At 35.8% G+C, this 22,605-nt stretch overlaps 1 protein-coding gene across 9 annotated transcripts in view; it reads right to left on the reverse strand.

The window, feature by feature from the left end:
• Positions 1–1,333: 1,333 nt before the first annotated feature.
• The window catches only part of LOC128165603 (probable 3',5'-cyclic phosphodiesterase pde-5), a 30,922-nt gene continuing 9,650 nt past the window's right edge, over positions 1,334–22,605 (reverse strand). For 2 of the 9 annotated variants that reach the window (XM_052830298.1, XM_052830306.1), the window contains 25 exons: positions 18,384–18,536; positions 16,187–16,221; positions 15,512–15,617; positions 15,336–15,385; positions 14,839–14,864; positions 14,402–14,510; positions 12,680–12,773; positions 12,231–12,289; positions 11,985–12,035; positions 10,555–10,613; positions 9,839–9,890; positions 9,489–9,619; positions 9,164–9,325; positions 8,952–9,066; positions 8,583–8,722; positions 7,922–8,011; positions 7,573–7,593; positions 5,545–5,698; positions 5,204–5,359; positions 5,066–5,116; positions 4,854–4,975; positions 3,620–3,731; positions 3,233–3,316; positions 2,044–2,132; positions 1,334–1,954 (listed from right to left, as the gene is read on the reverse strand). In XM_052830298.1, coding sequence (XP_052686258.1) covers positions 1,633–1,954; positions 2,044–2,132; positions 3,233–3,316; positions 3,620–3,731; positions 4,854–4,975; positions 5,066–5,116; positions 5,204–5,359; positions 5,545–5,698; positions 7,573–7,593; positions 7,922–8,011; positions 8,583–8,722; positions 8,952–9,066; positions 9,164–9,325; positions 9,489–9,619; positions 9,839–9,890; positions 10,555–10,613; positions 11,985–12,035; positions 12,231–12,289; positions 12,680–12,773; positions 14,402–14,510; positions 14,839–14,864; positions 15,336–15,385; positions 15,512–15,617; positions 16,187–16,221; positions 18,384–18,536 — 2,543 coding nt within the window. In that variant the 3' untranslated portion in view covers positions 1,334–1,632. Of the gene's footprint in view, positions 1,955–2,043; positions 2,133–2,519; positions 2,601–3,232; positions 3,317–3,619; positions 3,732–4,493; positions 4,606–4,853; positions 4,976–5,065; positions 5,117–5,203; positions 5,360–5,544; positions 5,699–7,572; positions 7,594–7,921; positions 8,012–8,582; positions 8,723–8,951; positions 9,067–9,163; positions 9,326–9,488; positions 9,620–9,838; positions 9,891–10,554; positions 10,614–11,466; positions 11,518–11,984; positions 12,036–12,230; positions 12,290–12,679; positions 12,774–14,401; positions 14,511–14,838; positions 14,865–15,335; positions 15,386–15,511; positions 15,618–16,186; positions 16,222–18,383; positions 18,537–20,766; positions 21,085–22,605 lie in introns of those variants that run through there. The other 7 variants (XM_052830307.1, XM_052830299.1, XM_052830301.1 and 4 more) reach the window with 7 other exon arrangements.

Consider the following 22,605-nt stretch of genomic DNA (forward strand, 5'->3'; position numbering starts at 1 on the left):
CGGAGATTAATTCCTCCAACAATTACCTCCGCTTTGAGATTTTAACGAACATGCTCTGTTTGACGTTGGTTTGTAATTTAGTGGAAAGTCAAAGGTTAAAGAACGGTCTCAAATCGAAATTGTTTCAAATTTGTCATTTATAGTAAATATAATGATTTGATAATTAATATACTGATGCTATGTTGATAAAACAAACCAGAATGGATGGTGTGACGTCATACATTAATGTTCAATATGGCAGCTCCCATAGCAGCGGGAAATTTAAATTAGGCGATCGATTTTCTTGATTTATTTATTGTTCCGGGGGTTTTAATGAAAATAAAAACGATTTACAATTAAAGTAGATGATAAGTAGTTGATTTATTGTACAACATAATTGTAGTTTCCTTCCCCTTTAATCGTTAGTCAATTTCTAGATTTTTGTAATTTGCTCTTTAGTCTTAATGTTCCAGAAAGGTTTTGGAGGCACGCAGCGAATCGAACTTGCGTCATTTTTTTTACATAAGTTAGATATCCTATTTTAATTGCGCCTCCGTGGCCGGTAAGTTAACTTCACCATTATGTGTATTTATCACACATTTTAATATAAAATCATGCGTGTAAAACCAGATTTGTTTTAATGGAATTGAAGACATCGAAAAACTGGAACAAGGTTGCAAGCCTCAATCAGTGGTCAATTTGAATTGGCCGATTTCTCTTATCAAAATATTTGATATAATATTATACTTCAAGATTGATTGAATACTTTGACCAGAAGTGACAATATCTATAATGAAAACTTAATTTTACCATAACAGATTACCGTTGCTGTGGAATTTTGGAATCAATGATGAATGAATGAAGAAGGATTTTCTATAAAACATGCAACAATAATTTCTTGTTTAAAATTTTACAGCCGAATACAATAGTTACCAATGTGCAACCAATTCGTCAGCAATTTGAACTCTCACACACGTGCACGGTACTTTGTTTTCGTTAAGAAATTCTAGCATATTGTTCTTTCCTGAAATATTACAAGGGTATAACTGGAACACAGAATATTTAAGATAGAAGATTTACTGTATTAATTAATTAAGTTGTATATTAAAGATTAGTTTTAGACTAGTAAGCTGTTGACACCTCTTTCCTAGGCCTGCTTGACAAGTAAAAAAAATTTTCACAGCATTTTATCAAGTGACTAATCAAGTTCCCAAATCTTTTTGCATTGTTTAATTATTTCTTAATGAAAAAAAATCTGTGTTTTCATTTGCGACAATGCGCTAATGACGCCATGCCGCTTGATTTTATAATCATTGATAACATCAATAGGATCTAGTAAGGAATGGAGACTAGGTGTTTCATAACGATTTATTCTACAATATCCAACACATCAACGTACATTTAACGGAATCAAACGCAGATAGGAGGGAACGTCATGGAGTATTATCATCATGAAAATAAATAAGAGGTTCCGAATAAATTATCTGAGAGTACTCGAACGGCATGCTCTCTCGGGTATCAAATATAAATAAATCACAGACCTTAGAATCACAAAGCATGCGCGCTCGAAAGTTACCCTGCGTAGTAGCTAAACACATATTACGATTCAATGGAAACACCCCACGGCGTTATAATGCAGCGCTCTGGAGCGAGCTATCGGGACTCCTCACTTTGTGAGGATAACACAGTTTTCTCTGACGGCACACTCGTGTTGGAGGTCCGGCCACTTGGCGGGTCGGGCAATGGCTTGTCTGCCGCCAAAAAACTCGTGTCTGAAGCACTGTCATCTAAAACGTCCGCTGGTAATAAAGTGCTCTTTTCTGACGTCACATTGACGTCATCACTGGGTTTTGTCACTGGAGGTTCCTTTATAACCTCGTCCTGAGTTTCTTCTGTCTGTTTTTCTCTCTCCTTCTCTTTCTCTTTCTCAAGCGCTTCTTTATCGGCCAGTTCCCGCCATTTTTTCAAGTTTGCACTGCAAAGTAAAAAATGTGAGATTTTCTTTATGAAATGAACCATGGTCAGAAAAGTACACGAGAAAGCTAAAAATAAATATCAACTTACACGGCTCCGTTCACCATCGGTTTTGTTTCCGGCAAAATTTGTGCCATCACTTCATAACAGGGTAGACAAATACCCACCAGAAATCCAACCTAAAAGACGGGAGTAACATTAGTGACTAGTACTCTAGTTTTAAGTATGGGACAGTGGAAACAGGGGAAACAATACGATTGAATTGCAAAGAAAACAACTTTCTACGAACTTAAAACAGTCTATACATGTGATTGCATATTAGTTGTAAGGTGGAAGGAATTATTTGATTAGCTTATCAAATCATCGTACTGTGTGAATGATTTCAATTGGAATGAATTTTCTATAATAAAGCAGATTTATTGATAGACAAATAGGATGCCTTTTTGCAGACATAAATTTTACTTCATTGCTGACACAAAGTTTAGAATCCTTTACATACAGTTACATTATAGCTCTAAACATTCTTGTCCGAATTTCCTCGTATTTTATTTGCGTGACCTGGTTACCTCTAGGTGGGGTAATTCGTTCTTTTTCTGTCTGTCCATCATTGGCATGGGGGTCAGCCCCTGTGATCTCTCCTCGTCTCCCTGGGGAATGTTAGTACAGAGTGTTAGGATTGTGAGGGGGTCAAACTGTGCAGATTCCCATTAACATACATCTTATAAAGGCAATCAGCTATACTGGACACTGGAGATTTATAACTGATCGTCTTTCAATTCAACGATATGGATCCATTAAGCTGATTTCACGATCATTTTCAATAGAATGACAGAGTTAAGGTTTGTTTTTATATTTACTAGCTATATCCCCAAAATATTCCTTTTGAAATTTTTAAACCCTGTACAAAATGTTCAGTAATCCTATTCCTAACAATGATAAATCCCAATGTGTATTGGTTTAATATGCGGTTCTAATATTCAATATTCCTAAGCGCAAGACATGCCCAATTTAAGGCCATATAATAAAAACTATTTAGAAGACCAACGACATATAAATGATAAGAACTTAAACCAATATCCTTCAAATTTTAATGGATGACAATAAAACAAACATCGCAGTGAGCCTTATTTTTCGGGAGAGAATCGATTTTTTAGGATCTATTTTATTTTTGTAAATGAGTGGGAGTCTTGTACATGGAGGGATCATCCACGGACATTTTTATTGTGCTGATCACGTGCAAGGCAGTCAAACGTATTAATCCTGGTTATGACGTATGTACCTGGGATTCCGGGAGTTCGTTTACTTTGTCGCGATCCATAATAGGGTTCTGGACATAACCAATTTTGATTTTCTCTTGATCTCCCTTAAACGTAAATACCAGTTTCATAAAACTAACAAAACCATTGCTGTTGTCTGATTGTTTCCAAAACAAAAACCCATGGATTTAGTTGAACATATACGATTAGATTTATATACCAAAGTGTTTACCTGTTGAGATGCATTATGGGATATGCAACAATCTTATCTAACATTTTTGGGGATGATATCTTTTTCATAGTTTTACTTTAAGATGTAAAAAATATTCTGTAAAGTACTGTATTCGATTTCTGTTATCTTTTCTGACAAAAAAGAAAGCAGTCTTTTCTGGTGAGGCGCGAGACTTTACCTGCTGCCAGAACTCCTCCATTATGACGTCAACCAGTTGCACCTGGAGTTTCCAGGGTTTGTACATGGAGCACAGATCGGCAGCAGTCATACTGTTGGCCATTACAAGCCGCCTGAAATCACAACATCAAAATACAACAAATACACCACAACAGCACCCAAGCCCCAGATACTTACCTTACTATTGATAGGTCGTACAAAGAACAATTCGTTTTTTACCCCAACCCTTCATAAGTACATGTATCTAAGCATTGACTTTCTGTGGTAAAAGGTAAAGTCATTGACATAGAGCAAAGCTCCAAAACAAAGCCTGGCTGTTAATATAATAAATAATGAAAAGCCGGTGATACAATGAGATGTTAACAGTAAGCCCTTCCTGCTTGAACATGATATCTATGTATGTTGATGATAACTCAAAGGAACTCCCCAAACGACCCCCCCCCCAAAAAAAAAAAACAAAAAAAAAAACTCGTACACAAATTTAAAAAAAATAATTTCTGTGTTTACAGGGTTTACCAACATCTATTTTTACTGATAAAGTATCGAAAAGGTGCAATGAAAATTAAGGTATAATACTTCTGACCAGTTTAGAAAGGAAAATACAATTCAGTTTGGATAGAATGTACATACCACTTTCTATGGGAGATTTTTTCGTTTTTGGCAAGGTGTATGGGTTTAGAGGAACAAATGCTTCGTTTTTTGTGTTTTTTGTTTGTCTTGTTTTGCTTCGTTTTCCTAATCTGTAATTTTAGTGCTTTTTCCAAAAATATACTTTACAACACTGACAAAGCACTTACGACCACAGTAGCTTCTAAGTGTATATAATGAAAGGGCATGCAAAAGACAGAAAGTCTCCACAGGCATGCAGAGAGTACCTCTTTATAGAACTCATCGAAAATCGACTTGACCAGGTCTAGTTGAATATCCCAAGGTTTTGCGCTTGCGCAAAGATCGCAGCCCGTTATGATAACGGCTTGAAGAAGCATTCTAAGAAATTAAGAAATCGGTCTATAAATAGCCTCCCGATGAGAAGCAGGTGACTGAGTTTCCATACTGTTCAGAAACCTTCAGTAATGTGATGCTTGATGCAAACATTTGTTCTCAGAATGAAATTTTGGAAAATGACAGGTGATTCATATGATGAAATTCAGAAGGTGAGTTAGATATGAATATCCTGAACCCTAATGATGATATGAGGGGTAATGCACTGTCTTGTACGAAGGAAGGTCCCTTACCTGTGGTCCGCATTGTCCCAGGAAAACTCGCCCTTGTCGGCAATATCCTGGAGACGAGACCTATTGGCAAAGAACAGTGCCAAGTCTGTGGCTAGTATACAATGGCGGATATCGCTCAGAATCTGAAACGAGTATCATTAGTTTTCATCACCAATTTTTATTCTTGATGATCTATCTACATATCACTCTTTCTTATAATGTATTATTCTCACCTGTTTGTATTCCGCTGAGGAAAGATGTTTGAAAATGTTGTGACCTTCATTCTGAAAAGCAAAACAAAAGATTTGCTCAGCTTGATAATCCAACACTTATTTATTATGAAATGCTGGTGCCATGACCAGGATACTTACCTGTAAAATGGTAACGGTGTGGTTAAAATGATGGTGCTCCATTGTAGAGGTGGAGTATATGGCAGCCAGAGGGGAGGCACTCTTGACCATAAAAGCGTTAGTTTTCCCTCGGTGATCAAGATCATGACAGAGACAAGCGACGTATAAGGCCAAACACTGAAAAAGACACACATATCCTGAAATTACTACACACTATCCTTAATAATGCTAAAAATATCAATAAACAGTTTAGTATAATTCAAAATGAAATAGAGTCTGCTATTTCAAATACGTTGAAATTATCAAACCATAAAACAAATACTAGTAGAGTACATTCTGCTAGATCGATTTAAATATCTCACCTCTATGGGCGTGAATCGGTGCTCTGACGTTTTGATGACGGTGAACATGGCGTGGGCCACGGAGAAGGCGTGGGCCCAGTTGTGGTAGGGGACGTTCCGGTAGTTTTTGCGTACGGTGAGGGTGAATCTAATCATGTCGTCCAGGTCAAACCTTCTGAACAAAGACAAACGGTTAAAGCAGACGGGGTCCCAGCTGTGTACACAACACAATTCAGCAGACACTTCTAATACATCTATCCGGTCTTTGACATTTTACAACATCTGATGTATACCAATACTTTTCACATTACTATTATTTGGTCAAGAGTTCGTGCGACTTTTTTTTTTATCTACTGCATATAAAGTATCAAAAGTCTAATAATTTTAAATATACTTCAGTACATTTGTATGAATATCTGTAAGCGAATACCAGTCATACCGGTGTTTGTTTGGTTTTTTTAGACAAAAAGACCTCAAAAGTGTTTTTATTTACTGGTATGTGTAGTGTAGATATTATTCTTATTTTCCAATGTCAAATACATACTGTAAGGTTTGTTATTGGCTTATATTTAACAAATCACATGCCTTCAACACAAAAAACAAAAAGTTATTCTTTGCCAAACACTTATATCACAAAACTTAGTAGCACAACACGGCATTTATTCCGCGACACGTTTGAAAGAGACTGGGGACCTGTCTAGGAGAATCTTGTGTCTATTGATCAAACTCAGCTGACGGACTGAAGGAAATGGAGGCCGGATACACTAATGAGGTAGCGCTGTGGCGTTCGTTGGACTAATGGCAATGACAAAGAGTCGCCGAGCTTGCAACATTTTAGCCGGCAAAATTGTCTGAAAATGCGGTCCCTCGTACAGAGAACTTTATTTTGTGGTCATTTTTAGATTCATCACGACTATGTGGATGACGCGATGGTTTGCAAAAATTCAATTTCAAAATCATTAATTAATATATATGGTTCATGTCTTTTTTTATAGTGAATGCTAGAAAACCACTGATAGGTTAACTGCTCTTAAAAAAACATGCATAATTTTTCTGAAGGAATAACATGTTATTAAACGCATATTAAAAAATACAATAAAACAATAATAGTGAAGAGATGATATAAATAATGAAATTAACAGTAACACCAGCACAACAACGAGGTATACACTTAGCGCGGTGAAGCAATTAAACATATATTAGTTAGTGAAATATTTGTTTTGGGGAAGAACTAAGTTTTTTAGAGTCACACAGCATGACTGAAAAATCAGAATAGGATACATGGCTACATGCGATAAAGTGTACACGTACGTAACAAGTGTAAAGTTTAAACTTGGAGAATAATACGATAAACAGTTCAAGAGAAGAGGTTGTTTACAGAATCTGTGAGGATTACTTTGGTATAGGTTTGTACGGGGCTACATCAATACGATTATAGTAATCTAGCTGGTCTATGTATGGTTATACATGAGAACTAGTATACATAAGTTAAAACCAGAAATTTGTGGGAAGGGTTGACAGAGTGTCTCTAAATTTATTCCAAATATCCTTTCCGATTCAAACAAAAACTTTTGAACTTTAACTTTTTGAGTTTTCTACATTATATCAAATACTATTGATATGGATTTCTTTTCATCTATTTTAATTTTTGATTTTTTTTCCTAAAATTATGAGAAAACAGAAAATAATTTTTTTTTTCTGTTTTATCGTAATTTTAGAGGGGAAAAATCAAAATTTAAAATAGATAAAAAGAAATTCATATCTATACTGGAGAATCTTCTGTTCAATGTTTTATGTAAAGAACTCCCCAAAACATCAAAATAATGTAAACACAACATCGATTGTGACGTCACACATCTGCAGGAGAAAAAAAAACCCAAAGAGCAGTGATTGGCTGTTAGTACGCGGAGCCGTTATATAGGAGATTTACTGACAATCATTGATCAGTCTATAGGGAAAACACACACATTTTGAAAATTATAAGTGGTGTTCTCTAAAGAGCAAGAACCAGAAAGAGGCTACACTAAACGCTACTGAAAATGACAATACCTTTCTTCATTTTTGTTTTTACTGCAAAAAACAGCATGTGATGGGACTTAGTCATTTTTCAGAAGACAAAAATTAAAACAGGGACGATTTGGTTTTGTTGTAAAACAAATTGCTTCTTCGTCAATGGTCTTTCACACAATAACTTTAACCCAACTTTTCATTTCTAGTTATTTAATTAGACGTTTTTCTGACGAACAAGCAAGCTGCTCTATTACACAGATCGCGTTTCGTTGTGTTGGACAACATAAAATACAGGTAGAAACAACCGATAATTGGCTCAGTCTTATCACGTGACACATGTAGTATCTGAATGGTTCTTTGCGTCAAAGAGTGATGACGATAGACTTACTGGGAATGCATTTTAAAGATGTCCCTCATCATGTACAGAACATACACTGGCTTGTGGTCACTGTCTATCGCCCAAGGGGAATAATCGTAACTGCAACAAAATACAGCATAATAGATATTTTTATGTCAGATGGATAAAAGTTATTAAAACATAAATATAAACCATGTATATGCATTGAACTAAAACAGTTACGTATCTGCATTTTTGCCATAAGGGAATGACGTATGATGTCCGCAATATCGCTTGGAAAGGACTGTCGGGGTGTCTGAAATACGCGTTAAGACGGAGAACTTAAACGAGAAATTGTTCTAGAAGGTCGGGAATATGTCGCTAGGAACTGACTCTAGGATGTCGGGAATTTGTCGCTAGAGTTGGTAACTTACTCTAGGATGTCAGGAATGTCGCTGGGAATAAATAACTTACTCCGGCTAGGATGTCGGGAATATCGCTAGAAATGATAACTTACTCTAGGATGTCGGGAATGTCGATAAGAATGAGAACTTACTCTAGGATGTCGGGAATGTCGATAAGAATGATAACTTACTCTAGGATGTCGGGAATGTCGATAAGAATGAGAACTTACTCTAGGATGTCGGGAATGTCGATAAGAATGATAACTTACTCTAGGATGTCGGGAATGTCGCTAGAAATGAGAACTTACTCTAGGATGTCGGGAATGTCGCTCGGAATGGGCACGTTCTTCGTTAACATGTACTCCTCATCGTTACACTGGCTGTGGTAGGACAGCACCTCCACAGCCACGCGGTACTTCTGCTCTGACCGGCGGATCTTGTCGTACAACTGCAAAAAACAAACACATTGTAACCAAATTGTTCATTGGTTAATGTCCTCATCCAAGCGTGTCGCCATGATAAGTCGTTTATCTTTCAGTTTCGCCTACAACTCTATGGTCCCAAAATATAAAAATCTACATAGGAAAACAACTTCTACGTATTCTATTTTCATAACAAAAACTTAAGGTATTTTGGGCAATGTCCAGTATTTTCTCCGACGTAATGGTTGTCCTTACTTTAGCGTGATGTAGAGCAAGACCGCAGTAAATGGCGAAGGTTTCAAATGACTCCTCGTCCGCCTTAGTAAAGACACCGTCGATTTTATTCACCATCTGGACGACGCCAATAATACTGAAACAGAGATTAAGGCAGGCCAAACAATGGTGCTTACTGTGATACAGCATGAAACTTCAAACAGGATGTAGGTTACAACCGACGGCGGACTTACTTGCCCCGGTTGTAGATGGGCATACAGAGGATACTCTTGGTCCTGTAGCCCGTCTGGAGGTCCACGTCACGATTAAAGCGACTGTCTGTGTAGGCGTCCGCGATGTTTAGCACCTCCCCCGTGGAGGCCACGTGACCAGCCACGCCTCTGTCCATGGGGAATCTGTCCACACACAGAATTTATCAATATAAGTACTTTACTACTTGTTCGATTTTTTAAATTGCTTTATTTTAATTCATTAGGTTTATTCTCTCTCTCTCTCTCTCTCTCTCTCTCTCTCTCTCTCTCTCTCTCTCTCTCTCTCTCTCTCTCTCTCTGTGTGTACCTGATTTCTTTCTGAGGTATATGTTCCTCCACACGTCCAGTGTCAAAGATTCGCGCGTACAGCTCGCGACTCTTGGTGTCCACCAGGAATAGGGAGGCACGGTCAGCGATGACCAGCTTCTTGGCATAGTTCTGTGGGAGACAGAGAGCAGGCGTGCCATATTCATTTCATTTATCTAATTGAATCATATCATTAAATCAGGCTAAAGCAATTAGTTTCTTCCAATAGACAGCACTTTTGAACATAATAGTACATGGTGACCCCTACTGGTTTAAAATGTTACTAATACACAATTGTATCATACAGATTCATATGTTTTCATTGATCAGTAAAATGTTCTTTTTACTTACCATGATTTTCATTATAACAGTATCCATGCTGACAATATCTTGAAATATCGATCTGTCAAAAAAAAGCTCCATTTAAATTCAAATCAAAGTGAAAATTAGGCTTAAATCTGGACAAATTTTATGCTATTGTGAAAATCCTTTTTTCAGACGTGCCAATGGCCAACAAGTGTACGTTTAGTTTAATTAATTTCATATTTGATTTAACGTTATTTTACATTTCTGCTAAGTAAAACTGTAGTTAATGTAAATTTAAATAAAAATCAACAAAATTTGTTTTCTAGTCATTTCTTTAACTAATGATTTCAAAACGATTTTAACTGTTTGAAAATATGTCATATTTAAAATTTAAGTAATATGAATGTTGAATTGATTTTAAAATCAAAAGGTCAGGCGTTATAGTTTTTGTCGGTGACATACTCTTTATAGTACATGAATTTATATACTCCGTACTGAAGTAAGCTCTATGCAAAATTTGATCACGTGACAAACCAAAATCATTTTCCGGTAAATTTAACTTGCTGTTTATTTCTTAAATGTTTCTAAAGTCGTTATCTAGCCTTCCAACGTCAAGGTCCTATGATCCTAACGGCATTGGCTTATAATCCTAATGTCAAGGTCCTATGATCCTAACGTCATTGGCCTATGATCCTAAAGTCAAGGTCCTACGATCCTAACATCAAGGTCCTATGGACTATGATCTTATGAGATAAACTTACTTTGTCACTGCCAGTAAGAAATCGTTGAGTTTTCTCTGTTTCATCATACTGTTGTACATCTATTATAGTAACGAATAAATCATCAGATATTTAATGTATATTGTGGATAAGCAGAATTGCAACACAATTATTCCATTACCACTTTAATAAAATAATTACATTTTCATTTCTTCATTAATAAATTCTGATTCATTACAGTTCTACCTACATATATACATATACATATATATATATATATATATATATATATATATATATATATATATATATATATATATATATATATATATATATATATAAAATAACTGACAAGGTAAAAATCAAAACAAACAGTACAAGTGGAGACAGTACACTGAAAAGCAAAGCAGAGAAGTGATAGCAGTGATTGGCGCTTACAGCAAACATATACAGAGAGAGAGAGAGAGAGAGAGAGAGAGAGAGAGACAGAGAGACAGACAGACAGACAGACAGACAGAGATTCTAAATAGGACTCTGTGCATAAGCAGCCAAAGCGTATTCGGTACAGATTTCAGCCTACATTAATAATAACTTCATAATTACAGATATAAATTCATAGAAATACAACAAATATTAAATATAACAACCGTCAACAGAGCCCCTTATTTGATAACACGTAAATCAACCAGTTTTACATAAAGCATGTGGTAAGTTTAAATCTATAAATAAAGATAAATTGTTCACGTGAATAATACCAATGGTGAAAAATAGTAACTAAAAACCAACTATTTTTCTCTCTTTTTACTCTTGCAATTTATCAATTTCTCAATTTTTGAATAACCGTGATAAACACTATCTACAGACATGAAAAAAAGACCATGCAACATTAGGAACACCTTCAGACTTTTCTTGACATTGTACTATACACCAAAGGGGACAACAACAGCCGAGTACCTCCATGAAAGACACTGCATAGGTCCCCCACAGGATGATGTTGACCGCTGTCTGCACAGAAAGAGCAGATTCACACTTACTGAGGGCGATAATGGTTGCCGACTAAATAGCCGACCATTAAGGTCAACATAGAGGATACCCGAACGGACTCCCCTCAATGCATTATACGCGTATAATGTAATATCGCGTAATCTAACTATGCCAATTTTGTCGTTCGTGTTTATAAAAGATATCTGTAATTTGCAACTTTTGAGTACAGAAGAACGAGCTTGAAGTAAATAGAATGAAAGTGTTTACTATAGATGATAGAGGCTACAGCTTCAAATATAGAACGTTATGAAAAAAGTCATGTCAGTTATGCACACTGGATATTCTCTATTGAACTAGTTTTAGTAAGTCACTCCAATCTATTGTTAATAAGTAGGTTAGATGGGTCAGAGTCTAGCACGTGAGCACACACTACCGGTACAGCGCTAGAATATACGGCGCCGAAGCCCGGATGCAGGCCGGGGCATTACCTCAACGTATTCCATACAAATGTCAGCCCAAACTAGCATCATTTCGGCGACCTAGAAATCACACAACAGCCACAACAAATGTACACAGTGGCTTTTATTGCTATATTATTCCAAAAATAATCATGAATCTAAATAAGCAAACAATACAATTTCACTCTTCATTTAACTAATTTACGAAGCTTTTAATTAAATTGTCAATTTTATATAATCCTTCATTTTCTATTTATAACATGTCACGTGACCTACCTCTTCCTCTTCCGGTGAGAAAGGCATGCTGCCATAGTTTCTATACAGCTCCACAACGCCTGGAACAGAAAGTTAAAGTAGAATGGGATACCGTTTGATATATCTGATAATTGATCAGAATTATTCACTCAGATGTAATCACAATATATTTACATTCACTAAGTATTTTCTCGTCTATTTCTTTTAAAAGCAGACCAATTGTAATGCACAACTCTATTTAAACAGGGTTGAAATCTCTGAACCCGCAAACGCAGGTTATGTATTCTTTCTACAAAGTCGCTACCTCCATATCCCGCATGAATCACCAAAGAAGCCATTTGATTGTTTAAATAATAACTGAAATATCCCAATGCTGAACTGTAATTCGGTTTACTTTATACCTTTTTGGATTATCATAGAGACTTGAAAATGGATAACATATTAACAAACCATTAAACCAATCCAGTTACCTAGTATGAGGTTGTTTCCGTGAAGCAGGGGGACAGCTATAGCGGACACGCCCCTCTCTGTCTCCACGCCCATCCCCAGGGGGAACCGAGGGTCCTGTCAAAGACCAAAACTAAGAATTAACATTTTGCACAAAACGAACAGACAAGTTGTCTTTTTGAAAAATTGTCAGTAAAACCTGCGTTGACTACAGACAATGTATTGGCTTCAAAAACCATACGAATTCACCATATTGAATTCATTGCTTATAATTAAATTCTTTTTACTCTTCATTGTAGATAAAAACGGTCATTTGACCTTTAAAATTACGTAAAATTGTACAAAATTCAAACATAACGTCAGGCGTATGATACGTTTTTGACGTTAGTCTTACTATGACGTAGGCAACATTCTTTATACGATATAAAATAATTTTTTAGCCAATCAGAAAGCGCGTTACAACCAGAATTAAATTATTTCTTGTTTTTAATATTTATTTCACTTCTTTGTTTTACATAAAAAACCCTTTCGTTCCAAGTCAGGACTCCAAACCCTATCCACCCACAAATCCAAAGATTTTTTGCGTGCATTTAAAGACACCGCTGTTGCATTGTCCTAGCTATATTTCTATAGTCTTCATGTGTTCTATAAAAATTGCTTTTATTCTTAATACATGCATTGATTGACAATAAGATCCTTTGTGAAACTTGTACACTTCTTTAAAGCCTTAAAATATGGACCTGTTTCATTTACTAACATCTACATTCTATTCCGGTTAAAATTCCGGATATAAGGACTTATTTTTTGTCGATAATCGATTCATTAACGCTAATAGAAAAAAAAACCCCATAGGTATCGATCGGAAACATTCAGTTACATGTATGTACAATGCTTATAATACCTAAAACAAATGAGTTCTCTCTCGATTCACCGACATTGAAGCACAAAAATTCGAGTCCATCATTTCGAAAAAGTAATATACATGTAGATGATACATGTACTACAAGTTCGATTTTTTTTTAGATACCCCTCATTGTTTAAGCCTATATGCCATGTTATCAAGAGAAGATATTTTTATCATTCCTGGATTATACATGTACATCAGTACGTTTGATTCGTCATGCTCCACAAAGATAGCGGAAGCCAGTGTTGACATAGATTCTATCACTGGGTTATCAAGGGAGATCAAACCGACCTATCTTCATCGCCGTCTCCTGACAATGGATGACGTCAGAGGTCAACGAACTGTGTCTGTCAAATTGTTTGACAATGTACATTGTCTGATTGCGATCTGTGAAACGGTCGCCACACCTAATCATACTGACGGTTGTACAGCCACCAGATGGCACTGTTTACATCGATACTCTGTTTATAGTACATATGTGACGTAGAAAACGATGCGCATGTGCGTGTACATAGATAACTGCTTTAAAGACTGGTGACAGTGTTTTGATATTATTAGAAATGTTATCTTGCAGATTTATAACAATAATATCTTACTTTGTAGTTTAACAATTTCAAATTATATGCCCACAGTGCTCACATCACATATTATGCTCAAAAACTTGACTCCAGCAACCCCCCCCCCCCACCATCTTCAACCAAAAGTATGACATTTATGTGGCTCCGACGATAGCTTAGTAGTAAGAACATCACAAAAGTTGTCTTAAACCATGACCTATGTGTCGCCTGTGATCCTTACTCACACCAAATTATGTGTGACCTACTATTTGTGAGTTCCTTACCCCTAGTAAACTGTTTGTGAGGAGTGACTCTTTGGTGTAGGCTACATAGGCCGGGAGAGAGGTCCGGGGTTCGATTCTTCCCACGCATGCTGTCGGAGCACGCTGGTTTCTAGAAACAAATACAATCACTGAGTACTTTTTGTTTTACAAAGGATATGTTTTAGAAACAAGACATGAAAATACTAGTAATGAAATTGTCAATGCATGTATTCAATTTTTAAAAGAATGAATCAATTGTAGGTAATCGTCTATTATGAGAAAGAAAAAAATGAAAATACTAAAATAAACAAGATAAATATTTCTTGTTGACCACCTTAATTTTTCTTGAACTCTTTATCGTTCTTATTTTGTTCATGTAGTAGTTCTAAATTTTTATTGATATCATAACTCTGTTGTGTTTTCAATTAAACAAAGTCTGAGTGTAATCACAAACGTACCTGCTACTTTTACTGGCCAGAAACAGCTACAAGTAAAAAACAACACTCTTTTAAAACAGAACAAGGTACCTCAAACAGCCATGATGGCTAACATCGTCAGATTCATGAAATTTCTTATTAACCAACGTTTTGACTGGCAATGTTATTATTACAATATGGTAGTTATATAAGGAATAAGGAATCATTCTTTGAGTATTATGAGATGATAATTTCGGTCGGGCGTGATCAAATCCAATAAAGCCCTTCGGGCTTTATGATAGATTTGATCACGCCCCGACCGAAATTATCATCTCATAATATTCAAAGAATGCTTCTTTATTACTTATGTTTATATAATTTTAAGCCATCGTACGATTATATATCTAAATCTTAATAAGCTAACCTCACTGGCGCCTCGATTTGGCGTCATCTGTATTATGGGTTATATAGTACAAAATCGATACGTAGTGTTATCACAGGCAAGGACACTGGAAAATGTACATGTGTTATTATAATACCTGGTTTTGTTCATCCACTAAGTAGAGATTGTGTCCATCAGCGTTCACGGCTGTCAATCAAAATATATTTGATAAACAATTAACATATATATAGTACATGTATATACCGTTTTTATAATTTTGAGACGTTTTAAAAGTATATGGTTCGCTATTTTCTAATGACGTCATTCACTCACATTCGGCTGCGCACGCAGCTAGTTCCGTGAACACTCTGGCTTTATTGGTTGTATTGTCCTTGGTGAGATCTTGGAGAATCCGCCATTTTTTAGACTGAACACAGTTCTAAAAGAAAAAGCTAGTTACACCCCATTTGACGGAAATAAAATTGATTAGGTGGTGAGGTGGGGTATCAATGTTGATAAAATTACATCATGTTTGAAAATACCATCCACCGATATGAAATATTCATATTGTACAATATTTGACCAAAAATGAATCTCAAGACATCGTATTTATAGCGGTAAAACATGTGAAAGCCCTAATGGGTTCGAAATCAAAGCCGTAACAGGCCCTTAAAGCTACAGCGCTACGCCGTGAAGAAGATAGCAAAAAGGCATGAAAAAAATTAAAGTGAATTTCATTGTATATTTCGAAAGAAAGTTGGTCACAATATGGACGAGTCCTATCCCTCCTTACAGCGTTATTCTTGTTTGTCGTTATGATCCATGCAAAGAGGATTATGAATGAACTGGTGTTCCGCCAGGGAACCAGTAAGAATGCTTGCACTCGAGGGTATTCAACGCGATGAGCATTATATTAAGAATTCTGTACATTGTTAACAAAGCCATTGGAGCCGTGCAATATACGGTAATGACGTCAGCAGCTAACCTTCAGTGACCCCTGAATCTTACCTTCCAATTGCTTCTTTGGTCTTTTATCAAATCACCTGTAAACATATACATCAATATTTAATTAATAAAAGTTTTTACACATATCAGTCTATTTCAGTGTGGATATTTAAATTAGTCACTTGTCAAAAATCGGTTAGGTGTTTAATATGGAGAAAAACTAATTCAACAACTGCATGATTTACTGGTTATAGTAAACCACAAATGTCAAATCCGATTTCATTGCGTGTGTACGTAAAGGCAACCTTCAATAGCTCAGCTACACATAATCCGCGCAGATTTAAGGTTCAACATGCGAAGATGTTTTTTTCTTTGAGTAACAAGTACGAAGTATAACAGACATAGGACACAGCTGATGTTGGACCAAATCTACTATAATGGCACTCTCTTAGCAGAAAGATCCCCGTGTTACCATGGCGATATAGTAGACAATGATGCGCGTGCATCTGGGTACCGGGACATAATCCCGAATAGCGTTTGGGTTTTAGAAACATTAATGTCTCATTAATAAAATAACGTGGACTAAAACTTTTCCGTATAATCTGACAGACTTGAAAAGATTTGACAAGCCTTATCTCTAAAGGTTTCAAATTTAAATTACGAACTTTCTGAAAATGTTATTCTAATGCGAACGTTGAATTCCCCAGATAAAATTCCGTTGGGGACGTTTGGTGCCTTAATGCATGGTGTAATATTGAATACATTGCATTGTGTAACATTGAATACATTGCATTGTGTAACATTGAATACATTGCATTGTGTAACATTGAATACATTGCATTGTGTCATTATGAATACATCGCATGGTATAACATTGTATACACTATATGTACTAATGTATAGATTGCATGTTGTAACATTAATTGTATACACTATATGCACCAATGTATAGATTGCATGTTGTAACATTGTATACACTATATGTACCAATGTATAGATTGCATGTTGTAACATTGTATACACTATATGTACCAATGTATAGATTGCATGTTGTAACACTGTATACACTATATGCACCACTGTATAGATTGCATGTTGTAACATTGTATACACTATATGCACCAATGTATAGATTGCATTTTGTAACATTGTATACACTATATGCACCAATGTATAGATTGCATGTTGTAACATTGTATACACTATATGTACCAATGTATAGATTGCATGTTGTAACATTGTATACACTATATGCACCAATGTATAGATTGCTTGTTGTAACATTGTATACACTATATGTACCAATGTATAGATTGCTTGTTGTAACACTGTATACACTATATGTACCAATGTATAGATTGCATGTTGTAACATTGTATACACTATATGTAACATTGTATACACTGCATGTAACATTGTATACACTATATGTACCAATGTATAGATTGCATGTTGTAACATTATATACACTATATGTACCAATGTATAGATTGCATGTTGTAACATTGTATACACTATATGTACCAATGTATAGATTGCATGTTGTAACATTAATTGTATGCACTATATGTACCAATGTATAGATTGCATGTTGTAACATTGTATACACTATATGTACCAATGTATAGATTGCATGTTGTAACATTGTATACACTATATGTACCAATGTATAGATTGCATGTTGTAACATTAATTGTATACACTATATGTACCAATGTATAAATTGCATGTTGTAACATTGTATACACTATATGTAACATAACATTGTATACACTGCATGTAACATTGTATATCAGCGTATTTCAACTTGAACACAGGTGAAACTTGCACAAAAGTTATTTTAATATTACCGTGTGTGTTCAAATATTCGTCGGGGTTATGAAAACTTTCACCAAAATTAGTCTCTTAAAGGGGGGACTTTTTGAGTTGTTTCAATAATTTCCGAACTACCCTCGTACATTAGACGAGGTAACGTATTATAAGAGCATGTTGTACATTGTATATATTGCATCCTGTAACGCTGAGAGTGTACGACTATTGTACTTCTATAACATAAGTACGTCTACTGCAGAACCAACCATTCTAATACCGTCAGCACTTCGTTCGAAGAACATGAATAAGACAAAACCCTAACCCCGTGTGCTTTTGTTCATTTATTGGCGTGAACCAGACTGTTGTGCTGTAATTTCTATATCATTGGTTTTGAGCATGGTATACCAGTACACGGAATCATGACGGTTAAATTATAAAAAATTCTCACCATTGGTGAGGGCCACGGGGTTGTGACCTTGAACTTTATGCTTCCGCTGTGACCACTGTCGTATCTTATCTTCGTGCACGTGCTGCTGTACAAAACTGTCGAGGAAATCCGGATTGTCAAACAAAAACTGGGTCACCGTCTCTGGCTGAAGATCTACAACAAAAAATAAAAAAATATAACATTGTACAACAACAATAAAAAAATATACCACAACAAAAAAATAAAAATATCGTACAACAAAAACAAAAAATGTAGAACGTTGTACAAAAAAAAAATTAGGGTATCATAAAACAACAATAAAAAAACAGAATATTGTTAATAGATATTATAGCATCCTAAAACTAAAAAAAATCTTTAAAATCTTACGTAAGGAATAAAAACCAAAGTATCCTAAACAAAATGAAATTTACTGTACACTACAACAAATATGACAGCTTAACTTATAACAGCCGATGAAATATAAGAATACAAACGAAAAAAACAGGATCTTGAAACAATTATAAAATTTAGAGACTTCCACTAAAACAACCATACGAATAAAAAATATTACCACAACAATCACATATTTTTATTAAAAGGAAATGGTACGTCAACTGATTCCCAATTCAACAGCATATAGATATAGATATAGATATATATATATATATATATATATATATATATATATATATATATATATATATATATATATATATATATAGTTAAATCCAAAAAATATCGCAGTCTCAAATTTTCAAATTTTCTATATATATATATATATATATATATATATATATATATATATAAGATTAAGGATCCAAATAGGGCCTGGGCCTGATCAAAAATTCAATTTGACATCAAAGATATGATATACATATGAACGACGCCTGACCTGTTTTGCATTGAAAATAAACATACAATTGCAAGACATTGTACCAACAACAATTAATATTTATATATGTAATTTTGCAATATTTATCACTTTAAAATGATTTCTTAAAGTTAGAGTGAACCTATTTTTTTAATGTGAATGGTGAATGATATCATTCCCCTAAAAATTGAGTTTTATATAATATTGCTATTTGCATTGATTTTTCCTCTCAGAAAAGCACTTCAAAATTCTGAAATTTCATAGAAACTAAAATGTACCGACTTGGACTGTAACACAGCGGTCAGCCTGGAGTTTTTGTTTTGTTTTGTTTTTAATTTTTTATTTGCATTTTTTTTAAATAACAAACAATGTAAATTGAACTTAAACCACGCATAACCTGTTTATAGAACCAAAAGACAATGGGGACCCGTTTGTCACAAGAACGAGTTGTTAAATGGAACAAAACAGACACAGTAGTGTACGTACGTCAGACAATGAGAACCCACACACCTTAAACAAAAAACTGACACAGGGTCCGGGGCCAGATCAACCTATAACAGAACTACGTCACAGGGACTTCTTACAGCCACAGGGTTTAATTCTACCACAACTGATTGTTTACTAATTAGGGCTGTTTATCGAATCTGAAGAAGAAATGATGGTTTTTTTAAAACTAATTTTCATAGTTTGGTATTTCCCCCTCTAATCCACAAAGATATGACACCGCATTAAATGGAAGGCAATTACATTTCGAGAAGGAGAAAGAAAATAAAAAAACACCCAGGAGATGGCTCTTGAAAGAGGAATATATCTCCCCGAATCTCTAGACACAAAAAAGCAATAAATTGTACATAGAGAACCCGATCACACGTATACCTGTACGATATTAGCCCCTCTCAGCTATGTTTTAAATACCTGATAATTCATTTGGTCGTTAGCAAACTTTCAAAGATATGGAATACAGTTTTCGCTCCATTGACTCATATTAAAAACGCCACCAGGAATCTTGAAGGTTTTAAGCTTTGACAGTTACAAAGTGTGCACACGCTTGCATTCTCCCGTCAGGGGTATATACAATTTTACAGAAGCTTTCCCATTTTGTATTACAATTAACAGCCGATCACAACAGCCTGACGATCTTAATGGAAACCGTCCATAAGCCATCAACAATTGTATATGTAGTATTTAATCATTTGTGAATTTCAAAAGGGAGCTCGCTCTCTCTTTGTGACTGGTATTGACGTTGTAACCATTCAGAAGTAGGTTACTGAGAGAGAGAGAGAGAGGAGAGAGAGAGAGAGAGAGAGAGAGAGAGAGAGAGAGAGAGAGAGAGAGAGAGAGAGAGATATTCCGGTCTGGTTAAAATCACATTTTAGGACAATCCTGTCCATACTTCTGTCGGCCAGAATGGTGGCCTAAGTAAACTATGTCCTCTAGAGGTATTAAGACCAAAAGGTCAACATGAAACTCCAGCCTTATAACGTATTTCCTCGCGACCCCCGGGGTCTCCCGAGGGAGAGTCTGGGGACTTACCTGCCATGTCAGGGAGGGTAACATTTCCAGCACTGAGACTTATCCCCCGAGTCACTCTGCTGATCGATCACACTGGGTTCCCGTCGTCGCCTACTGACCTCCCGGATTTTCGAACTTGCGGATTATGGCGTTCTCGTCTTGGAAGTTATAAGTATTTAAATTCCCAGTGCCCGTGATCAGAGCGCGTAATTCAATCTATAACGCATGTTTACTTTTGCCGCCGCACTAAGCCTTGTCGTAATGAGCCTGTGGCCCGAAAGCAAACACTTTCTACAAATTTGTTCGGTCATCAACAAAAATAAATATTTAAAAAAACTGAGAAGAAATATTCATTTTGGATTTGACGGGGGTTGTGTCCGGCGAATTGTATACACAAAGCTCCTCCTTATGTGGTACAAATGAACTGGTATTGTTTTATTATTCATTAGAGGACAAGACACGTCACTAACTCAACACATCAGTAAAAACCAAAGAAACAACGAGTCCACGCAATCATTTTCAACGTTGAATCCAAACGGAAAATATTTGCAATTAAAGTTATTATTCTATCATTTCCTTCCAATTTCAATTATAGCTTTCGCTCATCATGTTTGAATGTATTAAAACAAGGAAATTTTTAAGTAGTATTTTTTATAAGGAAGTGCTGAACAGGAATGACCTACAATGCATATATGTTTAGGCAGGCACCACTAGCAGAATAGTGCAAAGATACCACTTAAATTAACCCTGAGCCAGGGTACAAACCACGACCAAGTTCATGTCGACTAGTGGTAGAACATACACGGAAACCACACGGCAGTTACACATCACACATCGACTAGTGATAGAACATACACAAAAACCACACGGCAGTTACACATCGACTAAAGTGGTAGAACCTACACGGAAACCACACGGCAGTTACACATCGACTAGTTGTAGAACCTACACAGAAACAACACGACAGTTACAGATCGACTATAGTGGTAGAACCTACACAAAAACCACACGGCAGTTACAGATCGACTAGTGGTAGAACCTACACAGAAACAACACGACAGTTACAGATCGACTAGTGGTAGAACTTACGACGGAAACCATACGGCAGTTACAGATCGACTACAGTGGTAGAACATACACAGAAACAACACGACAGTTACAGATCGACTAGTGGTAAAACATACACAGAAACCACACGTCAGTTACAGATCGACTAGTGGTAGAACTTACGACGGAAACCACACGGCAGTTACACATCGAATATAGTGGTAGAACCTACACAGAAACCACACAGCAGTTACACATCGACTAGTGGTAGAACCTACACAAAAACCACACGGCAGTTACACATCACACATCGACTAGTGGTAGAACATACACAAAAACCACACGGCAGTTACACATCGACTATAGTGGTAGAACCTACACGGAAACCACACAGCAGTTTCAACACTGTTCAAAGTCAACCACTAAACAAACCACATACATTGGATTAGATAAAACCAAGAAATCTCGTACAGACAAAATTTGTATAGAATCCACTAAAGACTTCATACGGGATTATTTTTACCAACACCGATGTTGTTACTAGCTCATTGATTCAACAGAAAAATAATAAGAGACCAGTCTGAATACTAAAACTTTCTTGATTTGTAAGCTAGAACCTAGTACTACTGTGCAGTCAAATGTCCCACCTACTACATCCGCTTTTATCTTTTGCAAGAAATATCCCTAATATGTTCAGTTAATAGAAAAGTCATCAATTATACGTTCAATCTAGATAATCGCATCACCCGGGTTCCAGACAAAGCTCTATCTATACAAATGTACAAGCAATTAGAGATGCATCGTTGTTTTGCT

This window comes from Crassostrea angulata, chromosome 10, assembly GCF_025612915.1.
Source record: "Crassostrea angulata isolate pt1a10 chromosome 10, ASM2561291v2, whole genome shotgun sequence".
Taxonomy (NCBI): domain Eukaryota; kingdom Metazoa; phylum Mollusca; class Bivalvia; order Ostreida; family Ostreidae; genus Magallana; species Magallana angulata.